The sequence below is a fragment of the Herpailurus yagouaroundi genome, unplaced genomic scaffold (genome assembly GCF_014898765.1).
Source record: "Herpailurus yagouaroundi ecotype Mexico unplaced genomic scaffold, PumYag 100, whole genome shotgun sequence".
Taxonomy (NCBI): Eukaryota; Metazoa; Chordata; class Mammalia; order Carnivora; family Felidae; genus Herpailurus; species Herpailurus yagouaroundi.
Window position 1 is genome coordinate 62,951,182 of NW_024412391.1, and position 14,244 is coordinate 62,965,425.

General features: G+C 35.7%; 1 protein-coding gene across 12 annotated transcripts in view; it reads left to right on the top strand.

The window, feature by feature from the left end:
• SGCE (sarcoglycan epsilon) overlaps positions 1 to 14,244 on the top strand; it is a 70,253-nt gene that overhangs the window by 20,769 nt on the left and 35,240 nt on the right. For 9 of the 12 annotated variants that reach the window (XM_040472649.1, XM_040472640.1, XM_040472639.1 and 6 more), the window contains 2 exons: positions 7,723 to 7,845; positions 9,857 to 10,014. In XM_040472649.1, the coding sequence (XP_040328583.1) occupies positions 7,723 to 7,845; positions 9,857 to 10,014 (281 nt within the window). The remainder of the gene's footprint in view (positions 1 to 7,722; positions 7,846 to 9,856; positions 10,015 to 14,244) is intronic. The other 3 variants (XM_040472650.1, XM_040472647.1, XM_040472648.1) reach the window with 1 other exon arrangement.

The window sequence follows — 14,244 nt, forward strand, 5'->3', positions numbered from 1 at the left end:
TTTCCCCTAAGAAACAAACTTTCTCCTTAGAGAAAGTCAAAATAATCATGTACTGATTTCCTAATTATTTAATATTAAACTTAAACTTTAATTTGACCTTCTTGGGAATAAAGTAATATGTACTCTGAATAATTCGTTAGAATTCTCTTCTGCTGTCTTAAAGGAGCTCCTCCTTAGCTTACTGACAGTCAAGGACTGGCATGCCTTGAAGATGGAAATATCTCTCTAGATGACTTCTTTTCCTCTGTGGTTGGAGAGGAGCAGGAAGTGCTCCTATGGCTGAAAATATATATTCTTCTTTGCCTCTGAAAGGTGGCAAATTTAGGAGGAAGAGTCACAAAGTTCCAGGACTTCAAAAGACCATCTATCAGGGATATGAGTTTCTCCTTCTCAGCTCAGGTAATGCCAGCTGAAATGTCTCCTTTTAAACTTCAAGTGTGTTTCTTTAAACAAAAGAATCTTCAGGTCTGTTTCTTTTTTGGAGTTGTGACTGTCAACTCACTTCTTCCCGTTGTGCAGTGTTATTACGGTAACTTCACAAAATAGAAGAATGAACTCGGACAAATTCTGGTTTGTCATCAAACAAAAGATTAAGAAAGTGCAGGCATTATGCAACATAATTAGCTTGCTGTAGTAGATCGTAATAATACAAGGTACAGACAACCACCAAATGTATTACCTTATGCTTCCAAATCAACAAAATACATGACTTACTGGGTTCAAGTCCCAGCCTTTCCTCTTACTTCTCCTGTAGGCTTGAACCTATCATTTTGTCTGTCTGGGTTCAATTTTGTTATCTATAAAATGAAGGACTGAACTCTCCAGGGGGGCAAGTGCATGCCAATTCCGATTGATAGTGTCTGTCAGGAATTCTGGGTTGAGAAGAATGCTGAGGCCATATCCAAGTAGGAAGTAATGCTATGATCTGTCTTTAGTAGAGAAATATATTTGGCATGCTCAGGCAGGATGACATCTAAAGCCCTTCTCAACAGCAGCGTTCACGAGACTAAGTTCATTGATCACCAATTAACAATGTTTTGCAACCACTTTCCAACTGACATTTAAGAAAAAAACAACAGGACAAAACAAAAACATGTGATCATTATATGGAAAATCAAGACGTTTCACTCCAGTGTAGAAAAATAGTTTCGGTAAGTGGCTTTGGTCAGGAGGAAAAAAAAAAACCTTTTGCTTTTTGTAGAAAAAGATGCAGTGTTTCTCTTCTACTTCATGTAAAGAAAAGTGGCCTTATCTCTTAAAGGAATGAAGTTAAAAAAGCAATTTAATGCCTTACCTGTGATGAATTCTACAGCCTAGGCATGGTCTGTGACTGAAATAAAAACAGTAGCTGACCACCGCCAAATGAATGGCCTGCAGTACTTTGATGTTGAGTAAACTCAAAGGTGAAGGGCAGACTGCTGAGAAAAACTTTTGATTCCAAGCCAGGATTTATAAACCTGGATTGATCAAATATAAGGTAAATCTTAGCGAGAGGGGGAAAAGAAACCCCACAGAAAGGTCGTGTACCTAGCTGGATACTGATGTTCCTCAGAATAGTTTTCTACAGCAATTATCTAGGTTAGTAATTAAATTTCAATTTGGCTATAGAAATAATACATTAAAAAAATAAACTGGGAAGGAAACAATAAATATATTGGACTCTGAAACCCTGAAATGAGTTCTCTTGAGGCAGAGACAGCAAATGAGTTTCATCTCTTAGAATCCATCCCGATTCATTGGTAGCAGCTTCTTGTGGTGCTGTGTGTTCAGGGGCTCCAAGCCTTTTAGCTGGTAAAGCCATAAAGTATAAGACCAAACTTAATTTTTTTTTCCTGACAGTACTTATAAGTTTTAATTACCAGGGATGGCCATATAATAAGTGTAGCAACTGTATTTTTTACGTAACTTTCTTTTAAAATGATATCCTGGATCCTAACATTAGGATTAGCATAAGGATTTAAGGTAAAGAGGATTTTGAGGAATCGGAATGTCTCATTGCTTAGGCAAAAGTTTATTTTCAAAGCTGTGCCAGATAAATGGCTGTTCAGTATTACCATTCATCTTAAACGTACTTAAAAGTCTTCTTCATCATTTTTACTCTCAGTTTTTTTCAGGCAGTGCTATGAACAGTTGAGAAATATGCACCATCTTATTTAAGTAATTTTCACTCAGTTAAAGCACTCTTGTCATGCTTCCCATTGAACAGCTTATGTCTTAAAACTCTCTGAACATGAGAGGCAAATTAACAAAATTGAAATGCTTTTAGAAGTAGACTTTAATTTCTTAATAATAAATTACTTATTAATTATAGTGCGTTATAATATTCTTAGGCTGATTTAGCTATTGCTGAAGGTAATAGATCACTTAATCAATAGATCTCTTTGTTTAAATTATGCAGTATATTTCCCACACAGCAGATATGTAAGAAATTATTTTATACAACACATTAAATCCATTCATTTTGATTTGACAGTTCGTGTTTACATAATGTATGGGTTGAATTAAGACTTTCTATGGTACACTTATTTATTTCTGAATGCATTTAATACATGGAATTTACGCTGCCATCTCAAATAATGGCTGTGTCCCAATTATAGTAAGATCATCTATTCAGAAGTATACCGCATCAACTAAGGACCAGGAAATCTGCCACAAAAGGTGGCCAAAATCGATGCGGCAAATGCAGGCTCCTGTTTTTCACATCTAGCAGAGCCCCGCGTGCGTTAAGACAGAACAAATTTGTTCTTACTTTAACACACAACGCCACCTCATTTGGTAGTCTGGTTTCTAAACGTGCATGCAGCAGATTAATAGCAGCAAATTAGAAGGGATAGAGAAGCTGCTATAGGAAACATACTGATAGCAATGAGAAATGACAGCTGACAACTTGTCTGCAGATGAGAAAACAGAAAATCTATAAAACACACAACCTTAAAAAGCATTAGCAGACGGGGACCCACTAGCGGAGGTGTGTGATCAGTAAATGACAAGGCAACCAAACGGTCCATAAGGACGTCATTGTATAATAGAGCAGAGTGCAGTAATTGATGTGCCAAATGATGATGCTGTACCATCATGAAAAAGGATGGACTCCATCCTTTAGAAAACTCAGCTCTCTGAACTGTTTCCTTCCTTGGGTCTCCTGGTAAAGTGAGAATTTACTGTGTCTTATTAAACCTTAAAAGTTAAAAAGTGATGATATAAGTGGACCCTTTAGAATGATTAATTTGTTGATAAAGCATCTATGAGAGAGATATACACAAAATAGGTGCCTAACAGAGGCCACCTGGACATGAATACTGACAATACTTTATGACTTTCTTCTCAGAGATTTCAGTGGAGAGACAGCTTTCAGATTTAAATCTCGCTGGGACTTGCAGGGTCTCACACTCAGCAGCTAGTTTATTTTATAACCGTGCACTTGTTCTTGGTGATGCAGAAAAAGGTCTGGTAAGTGTTCTTTGGACTTTTTTGTAGAGAAGGGACTTTGTACGTGCCTGTACACACGCATACGCCATTAAAAATAATCCTTGTGATAATTGTGAAGTTATATGCTATAAATTCTAGCAATGCACCACCATAATCCTTTCAAAATTTCATGTTTACTAAATACATCCAAATTTGCTTTTGTTTTTAAGTAATTGTACATAAGCACTCAAATGCACACCCTCATCACGATGTGGCTCCCTTAGGGAGAAATTTCAAATGGACTATTAATAAAGGAAGACAGGATGCTATTTAGCTAGCATGAGGCCCCACTTTATTGTTACTGCCATCACCGTCTGTTACTTGATTCTTGGCTCTCTGCTGTCACATGATTGTTGACATGATCTGTAGTTTTCTGTAGCTTATGACTAAAATGTACAGAGAACAGTTTTGTAAAGTTTTCGGTAGCATGGTAATGAAGAACATTGAACTGAGTTTAGGGACCCTGGCCCCTTGCCCACACACCCTTTTGCTCTTCTTAGATATGTAATTTTTCCTAAAAAAAAATCTGCTCTCTGTGACTGTCCTCAGTTTTTAATCTTTGCAAATCTAGCTACCCTTGCTGTTTGAAGATGCTGTTTTTGACCCCCTGTGGGTTGAATTTTTGGTTTAATTGTTCTTCCCATTAATGGTGATGGATTTGCACGGGATTTAGCCACACACTGGTTTTCAGTTTCATTTGTTTCCAGTGGCATGTGTTTGCAGAGGTAATGGATTTGCAGCCGTAGACAATTGCAAAACCATGTGATACACAGAGAGACCAGAGCCTGTGACCTCAGTTTGATTAGCATGACACTGTACACATGTATATTTCAGAGATCATTAGATTTTAGTACTGTGGATTCTTAGAATGTTTAAATTTGATTTTTAAGATTTGTTTTTAAGGAAAGCAATACACTTCAGGCTTTCTGTTTGTGAGTACTGCATAGGTACATGTGGATGCAACACGTGTTAACTGAGTCACAGCCATTGTTGGTGTCGGTGCAGACCAAATCAGCGTTATTTATATAGCTCATGCTTAGAACAAGAGCCTGTAACTTGGAATTCTGTGTCCCGTGTTGTTTCCAAAAGGAAGCTAGGTGTAAATACCGCCTAGATAGCCTCTGTTGAAGAGTGATTTGTTTTGCAGGTAACAAATGGGAAAGGGAAGGGTAAAGGGCCCTTCTCTAAAATGTTGTGTGGGTGCCCGTAATTTAAACTGATGCTGCAGAAAGGAAGTATCATTTTCACAAACAAAACATAGTGGCTTAGTCATTTTCCATTTCTAGATGATGAATGCGCCATACATCCATATCATGTTTTTCTCAGAGTGAATGGCGTACTATACTTACAGTGAAGCAGCCTTTACTGCAGAGTTGCCAAGGTAACTGACCAGCAAGTATGCAGTTCAGCACATTGCAGAAAGGCAATTGAGTACATGTGAATAAAGAAATGTGCATGTCATCTTAAAACCCACGAGGGCCATGGTAAATTGTGGTTTGGCTCTGTAGATCACAGTAATGGTTTTTATGAAAGCAGAAACTGAGATGTTCCATACTAGTCCTTGTAGTGAGGTGATGTGCAGTGGCAGGTACCCCTTCATGGTTCCCCTTCAGGCCTTGCCAAGGGCTATATAGTAAATAGAATCATTTCAATATTGTTTAATATGAACAACCTTTCTTTTGGCTTTAGAAGCTAGCTTTTATTACCTGATGGCGGCAAAAACCAAGGGAGACTCTTAGTTTATAATGTAAATGGAGGATGATAACCCATAAACTGCTACACACATGTGAGAATTAATTCGTTAAAAAGCTGAAATTTAAGTTAAGTATTATGTATACATTTAGTCCACAAACATAACACCTGTGTTTACCTCCACAGTGCTTTTTAAGTAGAAGGTTTTCATCCATTCAACAGGCATTGATAAAATTATTCAAATATGTCAGACACCTTCTAAGTGCCAAGAAAATAACAATGGTAAGTAAAATTCAGTGCTGGACTTCAAGGTGTTTTAATCTCTAGAAAGAATAAATTACGTAAACTCTAGAGAGATTCCTTTAGATTATTTAAAGTACTCCTGTGCTTTGAGGGTAGGATTGTGATCTAGAATTTAACCACCTTGACATACAGAATGAAGTAACTTCTCAGTAGGGGTTCACAAATCTCCATAATTTGACTCTTCTTCCTAGTTTTTCTCCTTTTGCCTTAAATATATCTCAAGATCACAACTTAATTTGTTTTTCCTTGGAAGTATCCCATGACTGTATCTTACAAGTTTTCACCACGGAAATGCCCGAATCCCCATCTATGAGTTTCAGAATCTTGTTAGTATTTTATGAGCCACATGGAACTCTGCTTCTTACATAAATCTTTTCCAGATCTTTTCCAGCTTCCATTGCTCCTCACCATCTTACTATGTATTGCCAGAGCAGTCCATACGTCTGGGAACATACCTAATTAGGTGGGCATTGGTCTCCCAAACCAAATGGTGAACTCATGGAAGGCAGGGACTGGGCCTCCTCCATTTTCACATTCTCCACAGCCCCTGGCATTCAGGGGAGGCTGTGGAATCCAACTGATGAAAAATCTCACATTCTCATCCTCTCTATTTTTCTGTGACTTGGTCATTCTTTTTTTTTTTTTTTTTTTTTTTTTTTTTTGGAATAGGACCATTTCCACAGGTGAGTAAATTGTTCTTGGGGGGAAGAAGTTGGGTATTCTAAGGGCCACATGCAGAGTACTTATGAATACTAGCAAATCAAGTCAGGAAAGGAGGAGTCTCTCTACGTACCTAGTTTAAACATAACTTGCAGCTTCCTTCCATCTGTTATATAGCCTTTGAAGTTGCGTTTTTAGTAGCAAAGCTATGGGTACATGAAGCTACAATATTTTCATTCAGTTCTCCATTTTTGTCAGCCATCCATAGAACTGCAGGGACAAGTTTTCACAGATAAAGAAGCATTTTGTGAGAGTTTGTATTTTTATGCTGAAAAATTTACTGTCAGTGATTTTGCTATCTAGGGCTTTTAGTTGTGAGCCTAGGGTAAGTAGTCTTGAGGTTCTCAAGGTTAATTACTACATTCACAAATCCATCAGTGACTAAGAGAAAGAACTGACCTGATAGTATTTATCTGTTTAAAAATTGCCACCACTAGCCAATCAGGAAGATAAAAAACTAAAAGAGATTGTAGAGGTGACAAGTGTAATGGCAGTAATGTGTTGGTGGAAATGATGATATCACAGGAAAAAGAATAGGTGGGAACTAATTAAACCAATTTAGCCATTTTTTTTAAATTTTTTTTCAACGTTTTTATTTATTTTTGGGACAGAGAGAGACAGAGCATGAACGGGGGAGGGGCAGAGAGAGAGGGAGACACAGAATCGGAAACAGGCTCCAGGCTCCGAGCCATCAGCCCAGAGCCTGACGCGGGGCTCGAACTCACGGACGGCGAGATCGTGACCTGGCTGAAGCCGGACGCTTAACCGACTGCGCCACCCAGGCGCCCCAATTTAGCCATTTTAATGTACTCACATCACATAAGTAATCGGTAACTCATGAAATCTGCCCCATTTCATTGAAAGAAATTATTTGCGCTGAATTTTATTATGTGATTGTTATGTTTATTTAGGATGTAGCATACTAGAATAGATTAATAGAATTATTAAAAGTCAAGATCAGGTAAAATGGAGGAAATCATTTCTAGGATAAATACGAGGAAAAAGTATCCAATGCATTTTTATAAGCGTATATGAAAGTCACCTATTATATACATTTGATATTATATAGTCTGCTACGCTTTGTCTGGCAAATAGTTAATATGGTTTAGATTTTTACCACTTAAAAATTACTCTTTATACTTCACTTTCAAAAAAGAAAAAAGAAAAAAGAAACTGTAATCATAATTATGTGGTGGGTCAGTTCTCATATATTTTGTTGGTAATAATTTCCATAAAAAGAAATTACCAAAAAAATATTATGAATGTCTTCTTATTTAATAACAGCTTTAATAATTAAATGTGCCTACTTTTGTTTACATAATATTTGAGAGTGTCTAAACGCACCATGTTGAAAGAGTTGTTTCATGTTTTGTCCTGAAGTCACTTCCCTTTAAAACAAACTTCTTAACAATATCTTGCATGCTGCTTCGGTTCTCCCAGAAATTTCTAAAGAAGCAAAACCCTTCTTTGCAGTGTAAGCAAACTATGAGCGTTTCTCATTATCTGTCTTTCGATCTCTTATCTTTCCTTTGTTTTCAGTGTACACTATTTTCTCGAAGGTGCACTCTGATCGGAATGTGTACCCATCTGCAGGTGTCCTCTTTGTTCATGTTTTGGAAAGAGAGTATTTTAAGGGGGAATTTCCACCTTACCCCAAGCCTGGTATGTTCTCAGTGGGAAACAAGTGGGTAATTTACTAAATTTTCCTTTTTGTTCAGTGTATATGACTCACAAGGTCTATGATCAAATATTATTAACATTATTCAAAATGGTCTGTAAATGTGATAAATTGGCTGTTGTAGGGATATTTCCTGTTTTAAGATTAAAAATTTAATCACAGAAGGAAATAATTCATTTTTGAATTAAAAAAAAAAAGCTTGTTTCTAGTTTTCCAATGTTGAGTTTTGTGCTTCTGACAAATGACCTACCTGTATTCGTGTAGAAATAATTATAGCTGTACAGTTATGATTTTCCGTATTAAGACTTCGATTCTTATGTAGCATATTGATCTTTAGAAGACTATACATATGTTGTAGAAGAGAATGAAATATGGTATTTAGAAAGAGTTCTCAAGAAAGCTTTTACAATATGAGATAATTTTATATAACTTCATAATATAATGAAGATTAATTTTTCCTTCAAAATAATACTAATTGTGAAACCTTATTTAATTCACTGTTGGTTTAACGCCACCTGGATGGCTCAGTCAGTTAAGCATCTGACTTTGGCTAAGGTCATAATCCCACAATTAGTGCGTTCGAGCCCCATGTCGGGCTCTGTGCTAACAGCTCAGAGCCTGGAGCCTACTTCAGAATCTGTGTCTCATTCTCTCTCTGCCCCATTTGATGAATACCATCAAATTAATTAAAATATAGAAAGGGTAGCAAGCAAAAATATATTTGTTACTATGACTCCTAAGTAACAAACAATGAACTTTTTGAGAATTGTAGCATTAGAATTAATATAAATGTTATTTTGTAAATTATGTGATGAATAACATACCTGAAAACAGTCATAGAAAATAGTTAATCATGTTCGCACCAGCATTAAAAAAATAATCTTTTTATAAGTTATTTAAAAAAAAATTTTTTTTAATGTTTATTTATTTATTTTGAGAGAGGGAGAGAATCCCAGACAGGCTCCACACTGTCAGCCCTGAGTCCGATGCGGGGCTCGGACTCACAAACCATGAGATCATGACCTGAGCTGAAATCAAGAGATGGTTGCTTAACCGACTAAGCCACCCAGGCACCCCCCCCAAAAAAAGGTTTTTATGTGGCATTCTGTGTTTGCAAAACAACATAGCTGAGCCTTTTGAGCAGTAGCTCCAATGTTTGTGAAGAAAATATGTAGTTAAGAGCATAGTTTCTGGAATCTGCCAGAATTAAATTCTAATTTCACCATTTAATAAGACCATGGAGAAGTTACTTAACATGGAAAATTACATATCCCATGAATAAAATTAGGGCTAATATTATTAGCAACATTTTTATAGGTGTGTTTGAAAATCAGGTGAAATAGTGCCTATAGAGACCAGGCACATTCTAACAAATGGTGCTATTATTATTATTTATTAATTACAGTTCTTTTTGGATTTATAACATTCTCCAAAGTTTTAAAATTACATTATTTTTGTTTTGATGATACTTTTATCATTTTGAGATGTCCATTATGATTAGTTTGATAGTATCCAGAGTGTTATGAAAGAAAGGCTTCTCAAGAAAATGTGTGCATCAGCATGAGTAGAGGATTTTCCTGAAAGATTGTTGTCTCCTTGGCAGAACTTTCACACTCCTATGTGACAAAAAAAAAAAAAAAAAGAAAGAAAGAAGGAAAAAAAGAAAGAAAGAAAGAGAAAGAAAGAAAAAAAGAAAAGAAAGAAAAGAAAGCAAATTTCCGAAAACATTGTATGACTGCTTTTCTTTGTTGCATAAGATTTCCAGGCAAACTAAACAACCAAAAAGATGTTTTCTTTACGTGAGGCTCTAATTGAAATTCCCAGATGGGTTGGGTTTTTGTTTGTTTGTTTGTTTTGTTTTGTTTTGTTTTTTTGGTGTGTATTTAGTTTGCTACAAATGTAAGAAAAATTTTTAAAAATATTTTGATTGAAATTACCAAAGCAACATGTGTGAAAATAACTGTCTTATATCTTAATTCTGTGTTTCTTATCTAGGCGAGATTAGTAATGATCCTATAACATTTAACACAAATTTAATGGGTTACCCAGACCGACCTGGATGGCTTCGATATATCCAAAGGACACCATATAGCGATGGTGTCCTGTATGGGTCTCCAACAGCTGAAAATGTGGGGAAACCAACAATAATTGAGGTAATTTACTTAGAACTTTTTTTTTTAATTTGGAAATATGCCATTCCTTTCTGTTTATCTACCAAGGTCTTTGTTTCAGCTTTGTATATAAAAAGGGGAGCAGTCTAAATTAGTGGGAAAAAATTAAAAGACATTTAAAAATGATAGATTACTATAATATGAATTCTATGTAAGAAAGTAAATACAAACTTAAAACACTTATTTGCTTTATATATTAATTTCAAATTGCATGTTCATTGAAATACAGTCTTTAAACAGACATGTGCTCCTATCATGTGCTAAGTATTATGATAACTGCTGGTAGTAGAAGATGAGTAAGAGGTGAGTCCTGCTATGTCTTCCAGGAGTTGAAGCACTGGAATGGAAATCCATTGTTAGCCAACACTGTCATAACTATTTTAATAAGAAGGTACTGTTTGATACCGAGTTGTTAAAGGGTAAATAGGAATTCACTTCACAAGTAGAAGGAAGGCTATCTTAGAAGAAACAGCACATCAAAATCTTGGAGGTGTAAGCAAAACCACACAATCTAGAGAACTCTAAGTGTGGCTAGAAGGCAGGATGCACTCCAGAGGGCGGATGATGGGAATAGAGATGTTGATGTTGGTAGGGGTAGATCTTTGAGGGCTCCATAAGCCAGGGTGATATGTTTGGCCTTTATTCTGGAAGGAATGGATGCTATTATAATCCATCAGATTTTCACCAGTACCTAACATCATACCTGGAAGACATTAGAAATTAAAACAATAGGGGTGCCTGGGTGGCTCAGTCGAGCGTCCCGACTTTGGCTTAAGTCATGATCCCCCGGTTTATTCGTTTGAGCCCCGCTTTGGGCTCTGTGCTGGCAACTCAGAGCCTGGAGCCTGCTTGGGATTCTGTGTCTCTCCCTCTCTGCCCTTACCCCACTCACACTCTGTCTCTCTCTGTCTCTCAAAGGTGAATAAACATTGAAAAAAAAAAGAAATTAAAACAATAACAAAAGCAATATTGACATTGAATGGGAATTAACACTATAAAAACTAAATGGATATAAAAGCTAGTAAGGTTTCCCTGTCATACGCAACAAAATCAGAATTATAATGGCAGTCAGTGGCAAGAGAGTCCTACTATAGTTTTATACCCTGATGCTTCAGGAGCTTAGATTTCTAATTTAACTTATTAATTCCATAAGGGTTTAGTGGTAGTGACCAGAGCAGCATCATAGGAGCTACTAAATGGAATTGCCAGGAGCTTGTACAGGTCCTGAATGGCATGTTTTCTATCTGGTATAAACTCTCAGGGGATCACATGCTTTGAGTTTTTCTCCAAAGTTTTAATCAGCCATAGACTGTGGATATGAACTTCTGTGTTGGCAAAGAGAAGCTGTTTCTTCTTTTGAATTGAAGTTTGAATTAATATGACTTTCCAGTGACTTCTATCAATAAATCTCCTTCCAGTAGACAATGTAGATATAAGATACAGAAATAGAACATATAAGTATCTACATAGATATATATGTAGATATAAGAAAAAGGTTATTTTGAGTTATTGTCAAAATATTTTTTTAAAATTTTCGGTAAAGTTATATAGGTTAGTTACCTAAAATAATGTCAAATGTCATTTTTTTAATTGGAAAACACTAAAGGAATTCCATTTAAATTAAAGAGCAAAACAAGAGTGAACCCCTCCATCACATTTATTACAGAATATATTAGAAATCCTAGCCATTGCAGTAAAGAAAGAAAAAAAGACCATTAAATCTGTAAGTATTTAAGGGAAGAAATAGAATACTCAATGATATAAATAGTCTATAGACTATTAAAATTTTAAGAAAGCCTAGGAGTAAACTATAGGATCAATATGAAAAATCTGGTTCTGTTTCTATACATAAAACACAAGTATTGAGAAAATATATGTTTTAAAAAGATACCATTTATAATAACAGCAAAAATTGTAAGGCACTTAGAATAAATATAACACAAGGTGTGCAAAGTCTATATGGAGAAATTTATAAAACCTAATTGATACTAAGATTATATAAGTGAGAAGGTAGTCCATTCAGTGACAGGAAGACTCAAAATCATGAAGGCATCATTTCCCCCCTAATTGATCTATAGATTCAATGCCATTCCAAGAAAAATTGCAATAGGTTTTTTTCATGAAACTAATGTCAACTAATTCTAAAATTTATAAAGAAGATAAATTTTAGTGCCAAGAACAATCAAGGCACTCCTAAAGAAAAAAAAAAAATAGAGGGGAGGAAGGTTTCTTTCCCTTCCAGATATCAAGATTTATTATAAATCGCTAGTAATTGTCATAAGGTTGTATTGACATAGGGATAGACAAATTAACCAATTAATAGAATGGAGAGCCCAGAAACGGATACATCTACATAAGGAACAATGATATACGTCTGAAGAGATGGTACCACAGCTGACTGGGGGAAAGGATGTCAGTGAATGGTGCTCAGGGAATTGGTTAGCCATACGGCAAACACAAAATTAAATTCTTCATAAGAAATACAAAACTTGAGTTTAGATAGTTTAAGGATTTAAATATGAGAAGCAAAATTTTAAACTGTTATGTGAAAAGGTTGAAAAATATCTTTCTGAGTTTGGGGTAGGGAAGGATTTCTTAAACAATACCTACACATTTTTACTTAAGAGAAAAGACTGATAAATTTTACTGTGCTACACTTGTCAACTGGTGTTCATCAAAATCGTTAAAAAATAGGCAGCCCACAAACTGGGAGAAGATATTTTAAAAATATATAGCTGGGGCGCCTGGGTGGCGCAGTCGGTTGAGCGTCCGACTTCAGCCAGGTCACGATCTCGCGGTCCGGGAGTTCGAGCCCCGCGTCAGGCTCTGGGCTGATGGCTCAGAGCCTGGAGCCTGTTTCCGATTCTGTGTCTCCCTCTCTCTCTGCCCCTCCCCCGTTCATGCTCTGTCTCTCTCTGTCCCAAAAATAAATAAACGTTGAAAAAAAAATTAAAAGAAAAAATATATAGCTGACTAATGATATGTATCTAAATTATAAAAAAGGACTTGGTAATAAGAAAAAAACATGAAAATAAGTAACAAGGCATGAACAGACATCTCACTAAAGAGGAGACACAAATGACAATTAGGTAAAGAAACTTACTCTGATCAGTAATGAAAAATGTTCAGATTAAGACCACAATGAGAATTTTACCCTTGGTAAAAGTCACTGAGGGTGGATATGGGGATTAGATAAGCACTTTGGAAAACAGTATTGAATATTTCACATAGATGAGTGTCACTGTACCCTATAATCCTATAGTCCCACTTCTAGGCATATACCCAAAAGAAACACTTGCAAATGTCCACTGCAGGTGTGGCCAATCATGCTTATTGAACGATGTTTGTATAGCAAAACACTGGAAACGCACAGAGCAATGGAGACCCAAAAGCCTGTCGGCAAGAGAATAGATAACAAAAGTCTATGAGAAGAATAGAGAAATAAATTGTGGAGTTTTCATTCAGTGAATTAAAAAAAAATTTTTTTTAAGTAGAGTGGACACACAGTGTTACATAGTTTCAGGTGTACAACATAGTGACCTGATAACTCTCTAGTTATGCAATGCACACCACAAGTGTAACTACCATCTGTCACCATACAACTCTATTATAATATTATTGAATGTTTACAGCAACAATGAATGTAAGCTTGCCCAGCAACATGGACAAATGTTTTACACATAATGTTGAATGAAACAACCAGCCCCAGAAGACTACATATAGTTAAACACTGTTATAGAACTCGGAAACAAGCAAACTAACATATTTTAAGCATACATGCATTTATAATAAGACTATATTTAAAAACGAATGGGATGATAAACGTAAAATTCAAAATGGCTACTGCTGGTTGCAGAGACGGATGGGAGAGAAACACATGTCTTGAGCCAGGATTCTCAAGGGTTCATGATGTTCTCACTCATACCTTACTCCTAACATAATGTTACCAATATGTATCAAATAATATGCTAAAAAGGTAATGATGAAAATTTAGCATATCTTTCATTTAACACAAGTAGTGATTTATCTGTAAATAACATATCTATATTGGTGTATAGTAACACATTTACAGTATTTTAAAATATTCTATTAACATAGTCAAAAAGAGGTTTGCATATCTTAAGCTAATATTTAAACATATAAACCCACTGATTAATTTACTCATTAGATATTTGTTAAGCATCTCAAATAGATCAGCTACTGTTCTAGGAA